Source organism: Choristoneura fumiferana, chromosome 30 (assembly GCF_025370935.1).
Source record: "Choristoneura fumiferana chromosome 30, NRCan_CFum_1, whole genome shotgun sequence".
NCBI lineage: Eukaryota > Metazoa > Arthropoda > Insecta > Lepidoptera > Tortricidae > Choristoneura > Choristoneura fumiferana.
The window spans coordinates 2,338,682-2,361,277 of NC_133501.1; the positions used below are offsets into that span (position 1 = coordinate 2,338,682).

The window sequence follows — 22,596 nt, forward strand, 5'->3', positions numbered from 1 at the left end:
CACTTCAACTCTCGTGGCACTACCTTTACCCACTCTTCTAAACCCGGATTTTTAATCCCACGGAAAAAATGTAAACAACGTTTCGTCATTGTCAAAGTGACTTTTCAGGGGATTTCAAGGTATGGGCCCGCTAGAAATATTATATTATAAAGTTCTGTTGTTGCCATATTTTTTTTCTATTTTCGATAAAAGAGCCGTTTTTACGGGAGACACCTTATCTCGCCGTCTTTTGACCGAGAAGTAGGTACTTGGACCGGAATCCTTCCTTTCATATAAAAATAAACTAAAAACAACGGAAAACGTTACAATGTCGACAGTAAAAAAAATAACATAACAAGAGTCACTGGAAAACGATTACGAATTCAGTCTCGGAAGTCGTCAAGCGGCCCACAGCTTAAAAACCCGGGTGTAATACCAGGACAATAACTAAATTATGAACTACTCTCTTTGTAAATTAATATATCAAAGTGTAAATGCCAAAGTTAAGATTTTCATCAGTAAATTAAAATATTTTATCTTGATTAAGAAATACAGTTTTTTAATGGGAAGTCGATTTCTGGCCATTGTAGAAATAATAAAATATCTTGAATTCTGCAAATGTTTTTTGATAACGGCAACACCTTTGTTTACATTTTTTTAAATCCGGGTCTATAATGTACCGCATTGATCACAATACCTGCTGGCTGCTGAGGTGGTTCAACGCATGCGCGTTGCCGTCGACGTCGCGAGACAACTGCTGCTGGATGTTGTTGTTAAGACTCTCTCGATTTGACAGCTGACTCAGGACTATCCTGTAAACGAACAGGACAGGACATTAGAGGGTATCCTTAAATTAAAAGAAGAAAGAAAGGAATCTTACCTTTATTCGCAACAACATAAGACACAAAAATATTATTACAAAGTAGCTGTACCTACTTGAAAATGAAAAAACGAAAATGAAAAAAGTTTATTTGGGTATTTTACGTGGTATACAGACGAGGTTGGAGCCTCCTATTAAGCAAAAGTATGCTTGTGTCAGGAGACACCGCTCCTCCATAACAATAAATGGTAGAATCCATAATAAACTAGAACTAAACAATTCTTAGAATAATAATAAAGCTAACTATTTACCTTAAACAAGATAGCCTCGAGTTTTATATTACCTTACAATTAAGATTTTGTGATAATAACAAAATAAGAATAGTAAAACTTAAGAGTATTAGTGTGTGTGTGTGTGTGTGTGTGTGTGTGTGTGTGTGTGTGTGTGTGTTGTGTGTATGTGCGTGCGTGTGTCTATGATAGTAAATTATAGGTGTTTGATTTATTGTTTCATTATTTTATTGTGTACTTGTACTATTACTTATTCTGTGGTAGCTGTTGCCCGCGACTCCATTCGCGTAGAATTCGTTTATCGCTATGCCGCTGGAACTACAATTTTTCGGAATAAAAATTAACCTATGTCCTTCTTCGGGACTCAAATTATCTGTTTATACCAAATATCTATTTCATTAAATTGGTTCGCCAGTACTCGCCGCTGGTCGCATTTTCATACAAAAGTACTTATTTTCGTAATTCGTTCTAATTTACAAACAACACACTGAAACAGAATAAACCTGCAATTATAATGGGAGCTTCGTTCATAATCAATGAACAAAACAAAATCACATTAATTTTAAGTTTTGTATGAGAAATAGAAAATCGTTATTGTTTTTTTCCGTTACATTTTATTTTAACCAAACCTAATTATGAACATCGTAATGGCTGCTCCCATTATAGTTGCAAAGTTGCGTTTTGATCTGTAGTGCTGCTTGTAAAACGAAACTACGTTTGCATGGGGACGCGAGCGTACTGTGCCCTTAGTGTAATTTTTCGGTTACAAAATACGTCTCGACCGCGTTCGCGTTAAAATCTCAATTTATATGGAAACACGAAGAGCGCCTCTAGCGGAACGTTTGCGATGTTCGTGTTTCCATATAAATTGAGATTTTAACGCGAACGCGATCGTGACGTATTTTGTAACCGAAAACTTACACTAACTCTCGGGGACTCTTAAGACGTGGTTAAGACGTGCTGAAGTACCTAACAAACAAACAGACTTACAAACTTCTCAAATTATAAATTAATAGGATGGGATATAGGATATGAGAAATTCGGGCGTTGTCAAATACCATAGTATTGCGTGAGGAGATTTTGAAGATTTGATAGGTTTCATTTGTTGCAACTCACTTGGTGTTCTTGTACGCGCGCCCCAGGTGTATGGCCGCGCGTGCGGTGCTCATTCCGATTTCCAGAACGTTCTCGAGAAGATTCTTGCCGATGTCAAAGTCGTCCACGCTCTCAGCACGAATGTTCTGACGTTTGCTATAACAAACAATACTTAACTTAAACTTTGCCTTATAAGGTAAACGTCCGAATGCCCAATAGGTACTAGTGATGCAACGGAAGTCTCTTAGCGGAACCAGAAACGGAAGCAGATGTCAAAACTAACTTTTAGCAGAAACAGATGCAAAATGTAAATACTATGAAAAAGACCCTTTTTAGGGTTCCGGAGCCAAAATGGCAAAAACGGTACCCCCGCCGACAAAATGGTATAATAAAAAATTCAAAAAAAAATTTTTTCAGGGTATCACAGTAGGTAGGTATACATAGACGTAAAGTGGGGGTGATTTTTTTTTCTCATCCAACCCTATAGTGTGGGGTATCGTTGGATAGGTCTTTTGAAATCATTAGGGGTTTGTTAAGACGATTTTTCGATTCAGTAATGTGTTTGCGAAATATTCAACTTTAAAGTGCTAATTTTCATTAAAATCGAGCGTCCCCCCCCCTCTAAAATCTAAGCCGGTGGGTGGAAAATTTTGAAAAAAATCAGGATGGTAGTAAGTATATCAAACTTTCAAGGAAAACTATAACGGCTAAGTTTGCTTAAGAATTATTAGTAGTTTAAGAGTAAATAGCAGCGTATGGTATAAAATATACCTAAACTTGGAAGATTCCGTATAAAATACGAAATCCTTAGAAAAATATTACTTAAATTTTTCGTAATGGCTACCGAACCCTATTTTGGGCGTGTCACGCTCTTGGCCAGTTTTTTTACAAATATTTTTTTAGGAAATATCAAATACACAACAAACCTAGATTATAAATAGAGATACACAATACAAAACAATATTTTATGAAAAGTAATTTGGCCGCTGAGTAAGAATTGAGTCTCAACTCACTCAACCGTCGTAAACTTAATTATATTTCCGTTATAAAAGTTGCGGAAACAGAAGCGGAAGCGGATGTCAAAAAGCGCGCGGAACTTCCATAGTTGCGGAAACAGAAACAGAGGTTTTGTTGCATCACTACCCAATACACGAAAGCCTGCTGTTATCTCTATTGCTAATGACGTAAGATTAAAGATGCCAACTATTGGGGCAGTGACGAGCACTCGAGGTTTCATATTTCTCCCTCCCCCCCACTGGGGGGAGTTGGTATTGTACTTACGAGAAAGCAGCAGTATTGTAGACCTCATTCTGCTTGGATTCCACCTTCGAGGGGTCCAAGAATAGGGCGTTAAAAGCGAACACGTCGGGGTCTTTCAACATCTTGTTACGGACTCCTTCCTGATAAACAAACGATGAAAAAATTGCGTAAAAATTTTATTTTTTTGCTGGCAATAAGTACTATCTCTTTTCATAGTTAGTAGTTGTCATTAAGTCATTTATTTTCCAAACAATCTTTTTTCGGAAATTGTTTTAAAACTATCTTAACATAATGTAGTCTACTGCATTTTATAAGATGACATTTGAACAAAGTCTTAAAATAACACGGTTCCAGGCGGTTGGTCATCGTTCATCCACCATTACCTCTCATATTTCGTTTTCTAGGTTTTTTTTTACCGTACAACGGCAAAACCTACTAGGCGCTGACAAAATTGTCCTCCAATGGACAAAATGGTTCCATTATCTTTGTATTACAATTTATTAAATTAAAATGACAAACGTTGCTATGACAAATAAATTTATGGGAAACGAAGTGATACAATCGATGATATACATGTAACAAAAGTAAAGAAAGCGAAATGATGTAACATACCTGGTTCTCCCACGCCATAAGTTGTATATTATGAAGAATCATCACATCCAAGGTCAAGATCCCAAAAGACAGCAAATCAGTGCTGTTACTCAAAATAATCTTCCTGCTATGATTGCCACTAGTATAATTATCACCAAAATATATATCCTTCAATTTGTTCATTACTATATTCACATTGCCTTCGATTAAACTATTGTTCAACGCCTTCAGAAGCTGTCCAAAATCATTATTACTTTTCTTCTTCGAATGATTACCAGCAATTTCAAAATCAGGATCAGCAGTTATCCAATCATGGAGTTCTTGCACTTTCTCAATCAAATAACTAGTCATTGTATTGCTTTGCATATAATCGTCATATAAGTTTTCATCATTATAATATTCTTCATAAAAATCATGATCGTTCTTTTTCAAAACTGCAACGTAACCATCGGGTAATTTGACATCTTGGTTATTGATAAATACGTCTGGTAAGGTGGGTTTGAAATCTGGTATAACTTTCTTATCTTTAGCTACTTCGTGTTCAGGGAGCTTTGCGTGATCTTTTTTCTCTATCTTCCTTTCGACATGTAACGCGACGTCATGCATAGGATGCATCTGGGGTTTAGACAGCAGACTAAAGTCTTTCTTCTTGTCTCTCTTGGCTACTATGTTCTTGAATATCGAAAGCTTTTCCAGTATCGGGAACTGAATGTCGTTCTCTAGCTCTTCGGAGCTTGATTCTGTTGTCGTTGGGATGACTTCTGTGGTTGTTGGCAGCGCCTTTGGGTGCTGGATTGGTTGGGAGTAGACTGGTTCCTGAAAAAGGCAACAAATTCATCATCATATCTCTTTGTGCGAAAAAAAAATCTTTCACCGAATTGCAGTGGCGTGTAAATATTTGTCAGATAAGTTGGTGCAAAAAATCATAACTGCAGCAGCAAATATGGAAAGAGCGAGGAAGAGAAGAACAAGTTAGATAAACATGTCTTCGGAGGCAATATCTCGCAGTTAGTGTACGCATGTAAGTAGTGCCACAAGAGTTGAGGTCACGCACACAAGAACATATTTTATCATGTAATGACAGCGGGATTTTGACATTCACTCATTCATTTAATTCATTCTCCTTTTGTACAATCAGTTCTTTCAGTTCAGCTGTGTGTGTGTATGTGTGTGTGTAAAAATTCACTTCAACTCTCGTGGCACGTATATTACGTAGATACCTAAACATCACATACACTAGCTTTGCTGACCAAACTTATCTGCAAGGCGTTGCATTCGATGGCATACCTAATCTACCTATCAGTACCTATCTCACCCTTTACTTACTTTTTGTGTTGTCTGACAAAAAATATTTAACCGAGTGACTCCCTCAGTGATGCCAGTAAGAGCATACTTACAGGAGTCTCATAGACCTGCGGCTGGTACCCCCAGCGCGTGACGACGACGGTCGCAAGCACCAGCACCGCGCAGACGGCGAAGCACGACGCGCTGGTGATCAGCCACACCTTCAGTGGGACCTGGAACAGATTCAGTATTTGGATTTACAAGTCAATGGATTCCCAACGCAACGGATTTAAAAGTCAATGGATTCCAAACTCAAGGGATTACAAATCAATGGATTCCCAACTTAACGGATTTACAAGTCAATGGATTCCCAACTCAATGGATTCCCAACTCAACGGATTACAAATCAATGGATTCCCAACTCAACGGATTACAAATCAATGGATTCCCAACTCAACGGATTACAAATCAATGGATTCCCAACTTAACGGATTTACAAGTCAATGGATTCCCAACTCAACGGATTTATAAGTCAATGGATTCCCAACTCAACGGATTCTCAACTTAACGGATCTCCAAATCAGCAGATTCCCAAATCATTTTCATCAAGTTTTGCTGGGCATGATGTCCTCGCTCGGTCGCGGATCGCGGAGGAAGCGAGCTGCGCGCGCGCTCGACGCTCGGTAGGACTCTTCGCTCGGAAAGCTTCGGGAATATTCGGCTCGTGGCTTACTGAAGTTTTGCTGGGCATGATGTCCCCACTCGGTCGTGGGGGGAGCGGGCGGCGCGCGCGCTCGACGCTCGGCTGGACTCTCCGCTCGGAGTAGCTCGGGAAACTTCGGGCGGCGCTTGGGCAGTCTCGGCTGTACTCGGTGGTCGTCGTGGCCCGACTAGCGCAGGACGACGCCGACGCGGGACGCTTCTCGTATTCGTAGTGGAACATTGTGGGGCTGAAAAAAAAGCAAAGAAGTGGTTATACGAAATTATGTTTTTCATTTAAATCCGTTCAGCCGTTATTGAGAGATTGAGTTACAACTTAATTAACAGTTTTTAACCGACTTCTCTACCGACTTATTTATACCATTATCATAAAATATACAATACGTTAATTAAATAACTGAACATCTGGAAGTAGTTTGCTCAGAATTGAAAGTGGAATCGATTACACTTTTTTTTTTAATTAGTGTGTTGTGTGTGTGTGTTTTTTAATAATTAATTACTGACGAAATTACTGATTAATTACTGTTTTTTTATGCTGTAAATATTGAACCTGTAGCCTTAATTGAATAAATATTACTGACAAAGCTAATTATTTACATGAAGTAACTTAATTTAAATAAAAATAAAAAACTGGCCAAAAGCGTGTCGGACACGCCCAAAATAGGGTTCCGTAGTCATTACTAAATTTGTCAAAAAGTACCCACAGTTTTTTCCACTGCATGACCAGATAATTAATAAAATTAACAGACCTAGCAGGAGACCGCTAAAATTGCATCAGCCTAGAAAAAACTTAAAATTGTTTGGCATGAACGTATACTGCATGGCTATAAAGTTGTATAACAGAATACCTGAGGATTTTAAGATGCTACAAACACACCAATTTGAAAAGAGAATGTTTAAGTGGTTGCTTGATAAGTGCTTTTATTCAGTTGATGAATTTTTAAATAAGTAACAATTAATTTAGGCAAATTGTATTTTATTTTATAGATAAACAAAATAATGTATTTTTTTCCTCTCTTCTTTCTTTCTGTTTTTATTATTAATAATGTTTTTTTATTTATTTATTCTAAAATTATATTAACTGTAAAATATTTCTACGCCGATGACGGCAGAATATGCTGAACTAACACTTTTTACTAACTTATATTGTACCATATTCTCAGAAATAAATAAATGATTGATGATTGATTGATTGATTACGAAAAAATTAAATAATATTTTCTAAGAATTTCGTATTTAATACGGAATCTTTCATAGTTTAGGTATATTTTATACCTTAGGCTGCTATTTACTCTTAAACTACTATTAATTCTAAACCAAACTTAATCGTTATAGTTTTCCTTAAAAGTTTGATATACTTACTATCATACTCAATTTTTTCAAAATTTTCCACCCACCGGTTTAGATTTTTGAGGGGGGGGGACGCTCGATTTTAATGAAAATTTGCAATTTAAAGTTGAATATTTCGCAAACAAATCCCAGCAAACCCCTAATGGTTTTAAAAGACTTATCCAACGATACCCCACACTATATAGGGTTGGATAAGAAAAAAAATCACCCCCACTTTACGTCTATGGGGGGTACCCTAAACAACATTTTTTTTTTGTTTTCTATTGTACCATTTTGTCGGCATAGTTTACATATATATCCATGCAAAATTACTGCTTTCTAGCATTGATACCTAGTCCCTGAGCAAAGCCGCGGACGGACTGACAGACAAACAGACAGACAGACAGACAGACATGGCGAAACTATAGGGGTTCCGTTTTTGCCATTTTGGCTCAGGAACCCTAAAAAGGCTGTTGATGTGTCGTTTCAATATAAATAGCACCTTGATTAATAACTATCCCTAGTTCAACGCGGGAATGCTGCCTGCGTGATGGGCACCATGCCAAGAGGCCCAACCTCTCTTTTTTTAATTAAAGTTTTAGTTCTAGTTATTTTAATTTAATAGTAGTTTTAGTCCTATGGATATTTTGTATTTTATTATATGTAATTAAACTCCATTTTAATGAATAAATAAAGTACTTAACCTTAGTTACCTACCAAGGGGTCATAACCATAATCATCGTAATAAAAAACCAGGTTTGTCGGGCGTGTGACCATTTTGTTTAATTACTTACCATATGTACCTAAATTCATATCAAAGCCAGTAATTGGTAGTTTTATGGTTGAGATCTTATACTCTGATCTTACAGCTTGGAGGTGGAAAAGCTACATGAACATACATTTGTTGCGTAGACGTGCTATCGTAAGGTCGTGGTGAGCAACAGCGGCCGGCGAGTGCCAGAATAAAATTCTAACAGATTTACAGATTTTGATAGATGCTTATAGATTCATTAAATTTTACGTAAAAATAAAAAAAATAGTAATGAGACATGTTTTTTTATTACTTTGCCCAATAAGGGATAGACATTATGTATAATGCCCGGGCAATGTACTTAATTGAATAAATCAAACTGCAATCTCATATTGGTCATTTAGTTGTGACACTTATGGTATTGGTGATTTATCACTTGGTCCACAACATATATAGTTCATTTAAGTCAATTAGAAACCAAATTCGATATTTTTCCTCTAAATCACTACTTTTTAGGGTTCCGTAGCCAAAATGGCAAAAACGCAACCCTTATAGTTTCGCCATGTCTATCTGTCTGTCTGTCCATCCGCGGCTTTGCTCAGAGACTATCAATGCTAGAAAGCTGTAATTTTGCACGAATATATATGAAAGCTATGCCGACAAAAGGGTACAATAAAAATTCAAAAAAAAATTTTTTTTACTGTACCTCCCATAGACGTAAAGTGGTGGTTTCTTTTTCTCAACCAACCTTGTAGTGTGGGGTATCGTTGGATAGGTCTTACAAAAACATTAGGGGGTTGCTAAAACGATTTTTCGATTCAGTGATTTTTTTTGCAAAATATTTAACTTTAAAGTGCAAATTTTCAAACCTTTTAACCGCAAAACGTTTTCATTCGTACGTGCCCATATCGCCACCTACACCGAAATAATATGTCATTTTTTCTTAATTATAAGACTGCGGCGAAATGAGCTGGATAATTTCTGTCGTATAATTCAGACAATGGCGGTTAAAGGGTTAAAATCGAGCGTCCCCCCTCCCCTCCCCTCTAAAATCTAACCCGTGGGTGGAAATTAAAAAAAAACAGGATGGTAGTAAGTATATCAAACTTACAAGGAAAACTATAACTGTTAAGTTTTCTTGAGAATTATTAGTAGTTTAAGAGTAATAGCAGCCTAAGGTATAAAATACACTTAAACTTGGAATATTCCGTACAAAATACGAAATCCTTAGAAAAATATTACTTATTTTTTTCATAATGGCTGCGGAACCCTATTTCGGCCGTGTCCGACACGCTCTTGGCCGGTTTTTTATTAATTACTTATGCATTAGAACTATTTTGGATGCTGACATCATAGTGAATTCTAGTTCTACCAAACATGCTTTATTTTTATAATAATCCATACTAATATTATAAATGCGAAAGTATGTTTGTATGTTTGTCCGTCTTTCACGTCGAAACGGAGCGACGGATTGACGTGATTTTTGGCATAGAGATAGTTTATGGGCCAGAGAGTGACATAGGCTACTTTTTATCCCAGAAAAATGCACAGTTCCCGAGGGAACAGCGCGCGATAACCGAATTCTACGCGGACGAAGCCGCGGGAAATAATTAATAAACAACAGAAAACGTTTAAAAGCATTTATCTCGAAATTTATTATTATTTATTTATTTGCCAATAAAAAATTACAGCATTGCAGTAAAACAGTAGTAGCTGTAACATTCAAATTATACAAAAAAAAAGTTATTAAGGGATTTTTATCCTTGCTTCCCTAAAGCGATGGAAGACACCCTCCGTCCAGAAGTTGGAGTGCAGGAACATCTGCTGGTGCTTAGTCGGCACTTGGAGTCTAAAAGAGCGAAAATTGTTGTCTCTATTAGACTCGAGCGGAAATGGTTTTCAATTCACTATACATTGTAAAAAATAGACAAGTGGTTTGTGGTTTGATTACTATAAGTACCTATCTACATTTGTTTGAGCCTATAAAGTTGGATGGAGTATTTTGATTTGAAATGGAAAGTATTTCGCCACCCATCCAACCTCCGCGCACGTCCTGCTCTATGACATATAGAGTAAAAAAGAAAAAGAGTCGTCTGTCAACTACGACAGCAGCGCTTCGCTCCACGTGTTTTTCGCAGCATATATTTAATTATTTTAAAAACCATCGGAAGACTTAAAGCTATATAAGACCGCAGCAATTGTATCATCAAGTGCTTCTGTAGTTAAGGGGGTGAGTGAATACCAGCTTTTCAGTTAAAATATTTCCATCCGCCTTTATAGGTAAACTACAGAGTGTTTTAGGCCAACCTTAATACAGTCCACTAAACCGCGCAAATAACATTGTAAAAATAGACCCCCAAATGGTTTGTGGTTTAGAGTAGAGTCTCAGAGAATCAGGGCCTAATCTAACTAACCACGTGCATTATTGTTCAGTGCCGTGTCCACCGTTGCTCTCGTTTCTCAGCGATCTCGAGTACTTAATCTAATCACAGTTAGAGACCTATGTGTGTACACCGTGTAATGGAATAAGTGACGTGGGAAGCGAAAGAGAGATGTTCCAGCAAGTTACCAGTTACAGTTTAAATTACAGTACAGTCACCAGCACCAATATCTGACACAACAAGCGTGCATAAATATCTGATACGACTCTATTTCTAGGGTAGGAAGGACGTGTCAGATATTTTTGCACGCTCCGCTGTGGCAGATATTAATGCTGGTGACTGTACCAAGCGCTATACTACGAAGTGCAAAATTCGAACTTCCGACTTTGTTATTCTAACAAAATTATAATTCCATATCGAAAATACAAACTGAAACATGCACAGAAAAACCAGAAGCAGAGACCAGCTGCTTAAGTGACTAAATAAGAAACAAAGAAGCTGAGATATGTGGTGCATAGGAAAAAATCGTGTCTGTATAGTGTAGGTAGGGGTATGGCACGAAGCACGGAATGCTGAGGACCTGGGTTCGATTCCCAGCGCTGGTCTCTTTTTCTGGTTTTTCTGTGCATCTATGTTTCAGTTTGTATTTTCCATATGGCTTTTACGGGATGACCGTAAAGTAACAAAATTTGGAGTTGAAATAAAAAATACAAAAAGACTCCAAAAACCAATCATAATTTGATTGCTTAATAGCGACATCTCTTGTCCGGGTGAGCGTTTAGTTCCAATGGAGTGTTAAAAGTTCCTCGATGAGGGCTAGTGGATGTGGTGCATAGGAAAAATTCGTGTCTGTACTCCTATCCAGTGATAGTGTAGGTAGGGGTATGGCACGCAGCACGGAATGCTCAGGACCTGGGTTCGATTCCCAGCGCTGGTCTCTTTTTCTGGTTTTTCTGTGCATCTATGTTTCAGTTTGTATTTTCCATATGGCTTTTACGGGATGACCGTAAAGTAACAAAATTTGGAGTTGAAATAAAAAATGCAAAAAGACTCCAAAAACCAATCATAAAATTATAATTGCCAGCAATGTACAGCAAAGTAAATTGACATGTAAGCAAGTAATAATGAAAGTATCTGTCGGTTGCTATTTACACTAATTTTACACTTTATACAGAAACAAGTAAGCTCGTTTTTTGAAGATCGCGCGTTCATCCACCATTACGTCTCATATTTCGTTATCTGAATTTTTTTACCGTACAACGGCAAAACCTACTAGACACTGGCAAAATTGTCCTCTAATTAACACAGCCATATTTTTCTAAAAAACAAGATCCCAATTAGTACCGGTCCGGAAATAATGGCGTTGCAAGCTGCAGGACTACGAAACTCGAAGTTCGTGTCGTGCGGTCCCTCTGACTCTTATACTATTTTAATACGAGAGCGAGAGGGACGGTACGATACGAACTTCGAGTTTCGGGTTTCGTAGTAGCCCTGCTGATTCCAAAGTTTCACCGGCCACCCCAAAAGCTCCGTAAGAAACGAACTGTAGTAGACTGCCAGCTACTGAAGTGGTGAGGGTTGAAAGAAAGTCGGTTGCGATAGTGGTGCGATAGAGAAACTTAGCAGCAGCTGGGCTACTACGAAACTCAAAACTCGAAGTTCGTATCGTACCGTCTCTCTCGCTCTCGTATTAAATAGTATGTGTCAGAGGGACCGCACGACACGAACTTCGAGTTTCGAAGTAGCCCTGCAGGCATTAGATCGAACAACTCCAGAGCACTCATGATAAATGCGGTATAGTTAAGGGGTCCATATCGGCTCGCATACTTATCGAAAGTCCGAACGTAATGTTTGTCAGAACGATCGTTTGTCAAAAATGTTTTTTCTCAGAATGCAATAATTGTTCAAAATTGTTATAAAACAAACCTAACCTAACCTATAGTTTTCTATAGGATGACCATTTAAAATTTTCGGGAAACTGTAAGGTTTCAGTGGGAAAGAAATTATGACAAACGATGATTCGGACAAAAATTATGGTACGACTAGCGAAGAGTATGCGAACTTTGGCGCTCCCATACACTTGCTCCCATAGTTAAGATACATAGGGATGCAACATCCCTCCGCAAGGGCAGCGGGTTAAGCCGGCCAGAAGTTGCCGGTCGTTGAAAATTCGATCGGTTCTTCATTGAACGGCCAGAGGTGTTAGGGGCGCCGGCCACGGAAACTTGTACCTATTGCATATTGACCGCGCGCTTCCTAGATGGCGCTAAAGTAATAATTGCACACGGGCGCTACATGGGCTAAAGACGCCGCTGCGTGTTAGCAGAAGCAAACTAAAAATTAAAATAAAAGAAAAAAAAAATTAAGTTTCTATTTTCTCTTTGACTCATTGCATAAATTATGCTTGGTCCATTCAATTACTGTTTGACCTGAACCAAAAGGGCGTGTAACAATCGGAAAGTGTAAACAGCGAAGTTATTTACTACGCGTACCTAACTACGATCGATCGATATTGTAATTAATCGATTTTCATTTAGGTACTTTCTTTTACGAACGAATGACAATTGATGTAACAAGTTGACGTCAGTTTAACATAAGAAATGAAATAATGAAACAATATTTTCATCTCTCATGACTGAAAGAGAGACAAATCATATCTCAGGTGCCAATTTTTTTTTTCAAGTTTCTTAATAATCGGTGTGAAAAGTTGTATGAGCCACTCGGAAGCAAAATATTTTCACTTCTCATGCTCTAAAAGTAGGTCAAAATAGCCCTACGAGGCGGGAGTAAAGTGAGTACTTTAGTGCCTAGGGAGTAAAAGTAATTATTTTTTAAATTTACTTCGAGTGACTTAGACTCAAATAGCCAGTACTTGCTTAGTTTTTGGCATAAAATAAGATTGTGTGTGGACCATTTTCATGACGAAAATGTTACGTTCTTAGTCTACGTGGTCTTAGTTCTATTCATTCCAGTTTGTGTATGGACCATTTCGCCAATGCGATTTTGTTACATCTGAGACTGGATGGAAAAAAAAACTTACCGCGAAAACATTGAAATTGTTGTAGAGCGCAAATCATAAACGATTAAAATAAATTGATTATTCTCACAATGTCGTCACTCGTCAAGTGATAGTGAAAATTGTGATGTCGGGCAAAAAGCAAAAGACAATTGATAATCTTTTGCCGCCGAAATCTAGAAAGATTTATTTAAAAACCTATAAGTTATATGGACTGGAGGAATAAGAAACGCATTAATTCTTTCGCAGAAAAGACTTTTTTTTCTCGCAATCGAAGTGAAAAATAGAGTTTTCACCTCGAGTCGAGACTAAAAGTCAATATAAACACTCGGATAAATAGACACCCTCGCTAAAGCTCGGGTGGCTACCTCGGGTATATATTGGCTTATTTTAGTCCCTCGATAAAAAATATAATATTTCATCTCGGGCGTTAACACTTGAATCCCTCATTACGCTCAGGATTCTATTGTAGAATCCTTCGCTACCATTCTGGATTCAATGTACTTACGCCCTCGCCGTAAATACACCATTTTGCTCCCTCGTGACACAAATAACTATTGTTTCTTTCGCTTAATCCCATGCAATCTTCTCCTGTTAAAATCCGTATTCCGTACCTATTACAAAATTCCGTATTTAATTTACCGTTAATTGTGTTTCCTTACTTTTACGCGTCTGTGGTTAAAAGTGCTTTTTTTTTAAGTATGAGGGCAGAATCATATAATTTACGTAGTATTTGTACTATTATCTATTCTGTGGTAGTATCCCTTAGTAGTCTGCGGGTAGAATATTCGTGGAATTAAGTCAGTTTAATGTTTAATTCCCTTTTATTGTCATTCTGTGCGATTTTATATCCTCTAATAACATAAGACTATAGTTCTAACCAATAATAACACGTTTTGGTCCTTTGTCGTAGTGTGACGTGACTCCTGCAACAGCGTCCGGCAGAAAAGGACTTATTTTTATTTTTATTTTCAAAATTATTTTCTTGCTCCTGTCAAACTGTTGGCGTTCTGCAGAATAAACCGCAACCCTGTCATCCTAACTGACACTGGCCCAAGCCTTAAGGCCGCCATCAAGGGGAATAATAATAATAATAATAATAATGTTTAATTCTGAAAGTGCGTATATATGATGATAATTAGTTATGATTACAAGTCGGTGAAAAAGGCCCGCGTGCCCGCTTCGATCGCGTTTCCTATCCCATCTCGGGTGTCATTAACAGATCCACGCGAAGATGTTCACGCGCCAATTGCGACGGCCATTGCGTCCGGGGTCGATGGCCGGAAGCTAAACTGTCACCGTACCCGTATCGAAGGTTTTTACGGTTCCGTAGCCAAAGTGGCAAAAACGGAACCATAATTTCGCAATGTCCGTTGCTTCAATGAGGGCTATCGTTTTTTGTCTCACTAGATGGCGCACTGTTGCGTGAGGTTTTTAAGTATGGCTTTCAAAGTCTGTTATTACGGGCGTGAAAACAAAGTTTACATTAAAATCATATTTAATACACCTTAAAACCGTACCATATAAATATCGAGCATGCCACAGTGTTGCATAGTCCCTGTTTTGTTCGGAAAAAAGGGAGGACAAAGGTTTCCGAAAGACAAAACTGTCTCAAAACACAGACATTCATTGCCCCGGAACGCATATTTGCCATAATTAATTTCAGATATTACAAAATATTCACAAAATTATGGCTTTATGGTCAGGGGGGCTACTACGAATTGGACTATCGAGTTTGTATCGTATCGTCCCTCTCACTCTCGTATTTTATAAATAATCCTTCCTACTTATCCTACGAGTTCCTACTTATAATTATAAATGTGAAAGTTTGTGAGTGAGTGAGTTTGTGAGTGAGTATGTTTGTTACTTCTTCACGCTGAAACGGCTGGACGTATTTGGATGAAATTTGTCAATAAGTTAGTTTATAACCTGAATTAAACCATAGGATACTTTTTATCCCGATTTTCCCACGGGATTGGGATAAAATCTCGAACTAATAACAGCTGGGCTTAGAGTCATGAAATTTGGTATGTAGATAACTGGACATCTGGAATAAAACATAGGCTACTTTTTATTCCGATATTCCCACGGAATAGGGATAAAATCCAGAAATTACAACCGCTGGGCTTAGAGTCATGAAATTTGACATGATTGTTTATAATGTAACGTCAATGAAAACCACGATTTAACTTTCGGGAATTCCCACGGGAATTTTTTTAAATCCTGAAATTTCAATTCAGCTGCTGGATCTGACAAAGAAAAGAAAGAAAGAAAATACATTTATTCACAAACAATATTATTAGGTACAAAAAACAACACAAACGTTGTGTCATTGCGGTTGTGAATCGGACACTGGCTCAGCATAATGCTGAAGCGTTAAGAACACCCCAGCGCTGATTTTCAGCCAGCACCGTCGGCAACCCTCGGACCGTTATAAATACATAAGTTACTACACACCATCTAATGATTTACGAGTGCGAAGCCACGGGTAAACGCTAGTAGATAATGTCGAAAATACAAACTGAGACATGGATGCACAGAAAAACCAGAAAAAGAGACCAGCGCTGGGAATCGAACCCAGGTCCTCAGCAATCCGTGCTGCGTGCTATAACCCCTACACCACCGCTGGACAGGAATTTAGACACGAATTTTTCCTATGCATACATATCTCAGGTTGCTTATTTCTACTACGCTACTTATGCAGCAGCACTAGCGACATCTCTTGTCTGGGTGAGCGGTTGGTTCCGAAAGAATGTGACGTCTCTCGATGAGAGCGAAACATAGATGTCGCTAGTGCTGCTGCATAAGTAGCGTAGTAGAAATAAGCAACCTGAGATATGTATGCATAGGAAAAATTCGTGTCTAAATTCCTGTCCAGCGGTGGTGTAGGGGTTATAGCACGCAGCACGGATTGCTGAGGACCTGGGTTCGATTCCCAGCGCTGGTCTCTTTTTCTGGTTTTTCTGTGCATCCATGTCTCAGTTTGTATTTTCGATATGGTTTCACGGGATACCCGTAAAAGTAACAAATATGGAGTTGAAATAAAAAATACAAAAAGACTCCAAATAACCAATCATAGCTAGTAGATAATAGTTCTTTTGACTAGTAAATAATTATAAAAGTTATCATTACAAATGCTGGTTTTGTCTCACAATCCACGCGATCTTCTCATTATCTCAAATCGAATAATGCATTGTTTTAAACTCCCACAGCAGCTAGGAAGTACTAAGACAATATACTGTTTAGATCATGCTTATTAAACGACGTAGCGTAGGTCAAAGGTTCGATGCTTGGTCGTGTCGAATAATTACTGTAATTAATTATACAACAGTTTTTTGTTATAGTCACAAACTTTAACCTAAGGGTAGTTATTAAACCTTTACAGACACACTATCCTGTGTTTTATTTGACAGTGAAATTCTTATTTTAATTTTATGTGCATGTTTACTGTTAATTATTGTTATTATTATTTTTAAATTTAATTGTAATTTGGCATCGTACATTTAATTTTTGGCTGACATTTTACTGTAATTCGACTAGGCACCTACTATCCATCCATACTATCCATACTATATACTATATTATTACTATTATTACTATAATATATATGTGTGTGTGTGTGTGTGTGTATATATATATTATAAATGCGAAAGTAACTGTCTGTTACGCTTTCACGCCTAAACCGCTGTACCGATTTTGATGAAATTTGTTACTACAGAGATAGAATAGACCTTGGGAAAGAATATAGACTATCTTCAGTACTAGCAGTAGTTCTTCTTAATGCTTCACAGCAGAGACGCATCGCTGTATGAGATATTAAAGCACGTCTTTTTATATGATAGGGGTAAACGAGCAGGCGGGTCTCCTGATGGAAAGCAATCAATAAAGGGCCGATGATGGATGCAATATGGTGACGAAAGCATAAGAACGATTAGTAGATTGTTGCACCAAGCAGAAGTTATTTATTATTGTACCGAGTGCCGATTTGGAGCCCGAGCGTGAGCGAGGGCTTTAAAAATCACGAGGGCAATATAAATTACTTAATGCGAGGTATATAATCTCCTTTTCTTTCAACTATTACAGGAATAGTAGACGAAAAAAAAACTCATGCCAAACTATTAATAGGAAAGAAATGCCACTAGCACTCGATGATTCCATTTTACATAGGTATTTTTACCCGCGATCTGTCAAATTTCGGATGGGGGCCAGGTTGGCCAACCAAACACAAAGTGTTTTTTTTTAAATATACGGCTATTTACTGTTTTTGGTAGGATTGGTAGCAACAACTTTTTGTACGCAATTTGTCAAATTTCATAAGACCGTCAGGTTGAGCAACCTAACACTAGATTTTTTTACACTATGCAGGCTAATTTTATAGCAAAAATACTTGTGTTACCTCTTTGGTGGTGCAATTAAAAAAAAAACTAAAACAATGCAATAAAGGATTTTCATAATTGTTTTCTGCTCTAGAGCAGAAAAGTCCCGCTTTGTGCTGGGTATTTAGTGCGGTTATGATGAAATTTAAGCATAGTTGGAAGAAAAAGACTTTTATTAAACTTCGATTAATATTTTTGTATAAAAATGTATAGAAATTTGAGTGATGGTGATAATTAATGTTCCTAATAATGGTGACGTGTCACTTTACGAATACGCACCTCTTACATCTGTAGATGTAAAGAGGTCATTTTCCTTTCATAAGTGGATAGTGAACTATAAAATGAATGCACTGAATATATGTATGTAATACCTATTGAAAAAAATACTATTATTTACAACAATAAACTATTTTTCAATTATGTTCTCTTTTTTAAACTAATTGTAGTCATATCATATCCATATTACTTATAAATAAAATAAATATAAATATCATGGGACAGACCTAGTCCCAAACTAAGCAAAGCTTGTACTATGGATACTAGGCAACGGATAAACATACTTATATAGATAAATACATACTTAAATACATATTAAACATCCAAGACCGGAGAACAAACATTCGTGTTATTCACACAAATATCTGCCCCGGCCGGGATTCGAACCCAGGACCTCAAGCTTCGTAGTCAGGTGCTCTAACCACTTAGCCATCCGGTCGTCAAGTTACATTATATCGTTAAGTTACATCGTTCGACATGATTTTGACGTAAATTGCATCCGTCATCCAATATATGTAAACTATGCCGACAAAATGGTACCTACCTACAATAAAATAAAAAATAAAAAAAATTATGGTACCTCTGATAGACGTAAAGTGGGGGTGATTTTTTTTCTCATCCAACCCTAAATTGTGGGGTATCGTTGGATAGGCCTTTAAGGGGTTTGCTAAAACGATTTTTCGATACCTAAACTATGGAAGATTCCGTATAAAATACGAAATCCTTAGAAAAATATTACTTAATTTTTCGTAATGGCTACGGAACCCTATTTCGGGCGTGTCCGACACGCTTTTGGCCGGTTTTTAGAAAATTCCCGAGTAGTACCGGTCCGGAAATAGCAGTTTTTCGAAATCCAGTTACATTTCGAAATATACCACGAGCTTAGGTACGGTGAAGGAAAACATCATGAGGAAACCTGCACAAACCTGCGAAGTAATTCAATGGAGTGTGTGAAGTTCCCAATCCGCACTGGGCCCGCGTGGGACTATGGCCCAAGCCCTCTCGTTCTGAGAGGAGGCCTGTGCCCAGCATTGGGACGTACACAGGCTGGGATGTGGCAAAAAGTTCCGCAACAAACGAACTGTAGTAGACTGCCAGTTACATTTTTGTTGTTTTTATTACCGCGGTATGTTTCAATATCATCAAAACACAAATAACTTACGTGTGAATATCTAATTGTACCGAATTATATTAACAAATGAGTTGACCTGAGCTGATCCGATCCGTATGCCGTTTGGGGTACAATGCGATAAAGATCTTAAGGAACGTCGGCTTTTTACAAGCTTTTATTTAAGGTTGCCCTATTTGTTTATTTATTTACTAGCTTTTGCCCGCGGCTTCGCCCGCGTGGTATTCGGTTATCGCGCGCTGTTCCCTCGGAAACTGCATTTTTCCGGAATAAAAAGTAGCCTATGTCACTCTCTGGCCCATAAACTATCGCTATGCCAAAAATCACGTCGATCCGTTACTCCGTTTCGACGTGAAAGACGGACAAACATACAAACACACACACTTTCGCATGTATAATGTTAGTGAGGATTTGGGTCAAATTTTGGATGCTAAATTTGACCCACTTCCAGTGGTCAGATTGACTTTAAACCTATATCTGGTGACAATACAGTAATTTGGTAGTGATGGTCCAGCCAGGATCACCTTCGCAGGAGGGAACTCCTTAATGGTTGATGGCATGCGTGTGTTGTGTGTTGTGCTTAAAGGTATCTCCCGCAGTAAATGCTGTGTGTCTATTGCATTTGCAGTATGCAACAACAACTAGGGTGAACGAAACAATTATGTAAAAATATGCGTCGATTGTTGCAGTGCCCCATTCCCCGATTATCGGTCAGGCAGGTCAGGATTTTGGCTAAAAATAAACCAGAGACACGCGTGATGTTTTTTTTTTAATTCTAGTTTTAATAAGGCCGTGAATTTCAGTTAATTAAACCCTAAATATCATACTACCAGCGCTTCCGGAAGGATCATTGATAAGAAGAATGCGCCACAAGAAACTTGGCAGAACTCATTCTTTCACAACAAAATGGGTACCTACTTATATAATTAAATTATAGGTAGTTTATCTTATATAAGAAAGCTAGCATAACAAAGTCTCTTCACGCAATGGAAAGATACTTAGGTACTTACCGCATCCTCCAGATACCTACTTTCTAGATACCTATAGACATGGATATTAAATATAATGACCCGGATAACACACGTCTTAAATCGAGTTTAGCTCGACATGTTTCGGGCTAATCCGTAGCCCTTCGTCTTCGGAGCAACGCGACTCAGCGGCTGCTGCAACACGCGCACTCAGTGTGCCCGAAACATGTCGAGCTAAACTCGATTAAGACGTGAGTTATCCGGGTCATTATATTTAATATGAGTGAGTCTCACGGTAGTTTCATGTTCAATATAGACATGGAGTTATTAAAAATTGGCGTGCAGTAGGTATAAGGCGCGATTAATAAAAAAAATCCTTATTATTACATAATGTATTATTTGCTGGCGTTTAAGTTTATACGGAAACCTCAGTGCGCGAGTCCGGCTCTCACTTGGCCGACTATAGCAAATATCATGTTAAGGTTAACAATTTTAATATTTGTTATTGTTGAACACCATCACCGCCGCCGACCTTATTGGTTGAACTAAAGCAAAGGGGGTCCCTACTGCATTGGTAGGTTGGGTTAGTGTTAAAGTTATATATGGGACCCCCTTTGCTTTAGGCGGACCACTTTATTCAATATTTTTTTAATTTAACGCGAACAGCGATGATTTTGTTTATATTTCACTAAATTCACACCAATTTGACATTATTTTATAAACGCAGAATATTAAAAAAAAATACCTACCCACCGAACTTTAAAATCCAAGTCACTAGAACAAATTAAAAAAAAGTTAGAAAGCCACTGAATCGCGAACTAACTGTCACATCACTACACTTTTTTTTAATAATACTTTTCGAACGCGATAAAAAAATAAAAAGGCGCGAATTCAAAATGGCCACGTCCGTCAGCGCTCAGCCTTTTTGCTTAACTGAATGCTTTACTGTTAGCTCTAAGACAGGTTAAGCTTGAGCGAAAGTAAGTAAATGTCGTTGTGTTTAAGCGAATAATTTTAGTTTATTAGTTATTTTTGTGCCGGTTTCCGTGACCTGGCTTTAGAATGCGGTTTTTTGGAAAAAAAGATAAGTGCGAAAGCGAAGCTGTCACCAAGTGTTGATATGTTTTTATTTAATTAGGTCATTTAAGGTGGTGGTGTAGTTTATTTACTATGATTTCCTATCGGTAATACTTACGCATACTTAAATAAAAAAAATATCATGGGACACTTGACACCAATTAATTACCTAGTCCCAAACTAAGCAAAGCTTGTACTATGGATACTAGGCAACGGATAAACATACTTATATAGATAAATACAACACATATTAAACATCCAAGACCCGAGAACAAACATTCGTATTATTCATACAAATATCTGCCCCGGCCGGGAATCGAACCCGGTAGGTACCTCAAGCTTCTTAGTTAGGATCTCTAACCACTTGGCCATCCGGCCGTCTAAACTTACTTACTTACTTATGTACTTTTTCAAGATATCTCTGCTTCTTTAGGAACTAATAAGTGTCAATACAATTCGTATTTTGTATACATTAAAAAACAGACCCAGTAGGTACGAATCGGACTTGTGCACTGAGAGAATTTTTCGGCGAAAATATTTTTTCCAAACAATTGAGTTTCCAACTGTTTCAACGAATTTTTGAAACTGTATTATTTACAGGATTGTGATGAAACTAACTTAACCTATAAGGTTCTACAGGATAGTCCTGAAATATATCCTGGATGATTAGTTTCAGAAAAAATATCGTTCGTCCATATGAAGCAGTTGGGATTTTTTTTTGGTGATTTATCTATTTATGTTACAAAATAAAAACGTCATCCAAATTTTCTGCCTCAGGCATTGACCCCAAGACACTGGCAGCATTACCTCTCTGAACTGTTATTCCTAATCTTTGCGAGAGGTAAGTGCCAGCCCTGGGGTCGCCTGAGGCCAAAACCAAACGAATAAAAAATGGAAAATTGGGAAATTAACCATTTCGTAAACATGTTTTCGGCGAAAATTCAGGATTCCGCTCCGTACCCTCCATTAAGCATGGCGTCCTATTCATCAGCTCGGTTCCCATAGGTACCACTACCACAGTATAACAAGTTTTCCCTACAGTAGGCCGACGCCTTTGAAGTTGAGCGATACCGCAGCCTGTATAGGTATTTATGCAAGTAAGGAAGGGTTGTCACCAATTTAAAATTTGGAAGGTAGATGTCTTTTACGAATCGGTACATATTGGTATTGCGAAATTACATAAAAAAAGAATTAGGGGTATACTTAATAGGGGTAAGAAGTATTAAAATTATACTATTTTTGAAATAAAAAACT

The 22,596-nt window shown here is 37.7% G+C and overlaps 1 protein-coding gene across 2 annotated transcripts in view; it reads right to left on the minus strand.

The window, feature by feature from the left end:
* The window catches only part of LOC141444656 (uncharacterized), a 28,958-nt gene extending 7,773 nt beyond the window's left edge, over positions 1-21,185 (minus strand). The window contains exons 1-7 of one of the 2 annotated variants that reach the window (XM_074110234.1): positions 21,019-21,185; positions 6,053-6,269; positions 5,433-5,552; positions 4,057-4,851; positions 3,466-3,584; positions 2,206-2,340; positions 677-791 (exon numbers count right to left, since the gene is read on the minus strand). In XM_074110234.1, coding sequence (XP_073966335.1) covers positions 677-791; positions 2,206-2,340; positions 3,466-3,584; positions 4,057-4,851; positions 5,433-5,552; positions 6,053-6,262 — 1,494 coding nt within the window. In that variant the 5' untranslated portion in view covers positions 6,263-6,269; positions 21,019-21,185. Of the gene's footprint in view, positions 1-676; positions 792-2,205; positions 2,341-3,465; positions 3,585-4,056; positions 4,852-5,432; positions 5,553-6,052; positions 6,270-21,014 lie in introns of both variants that reach the window. The other variant, XM_074110233.1, reaches the window with a different exon arrangement.
* Between the last annotated feature and the right edge of the window lie 1,411 nt (positions 21,186-22,596).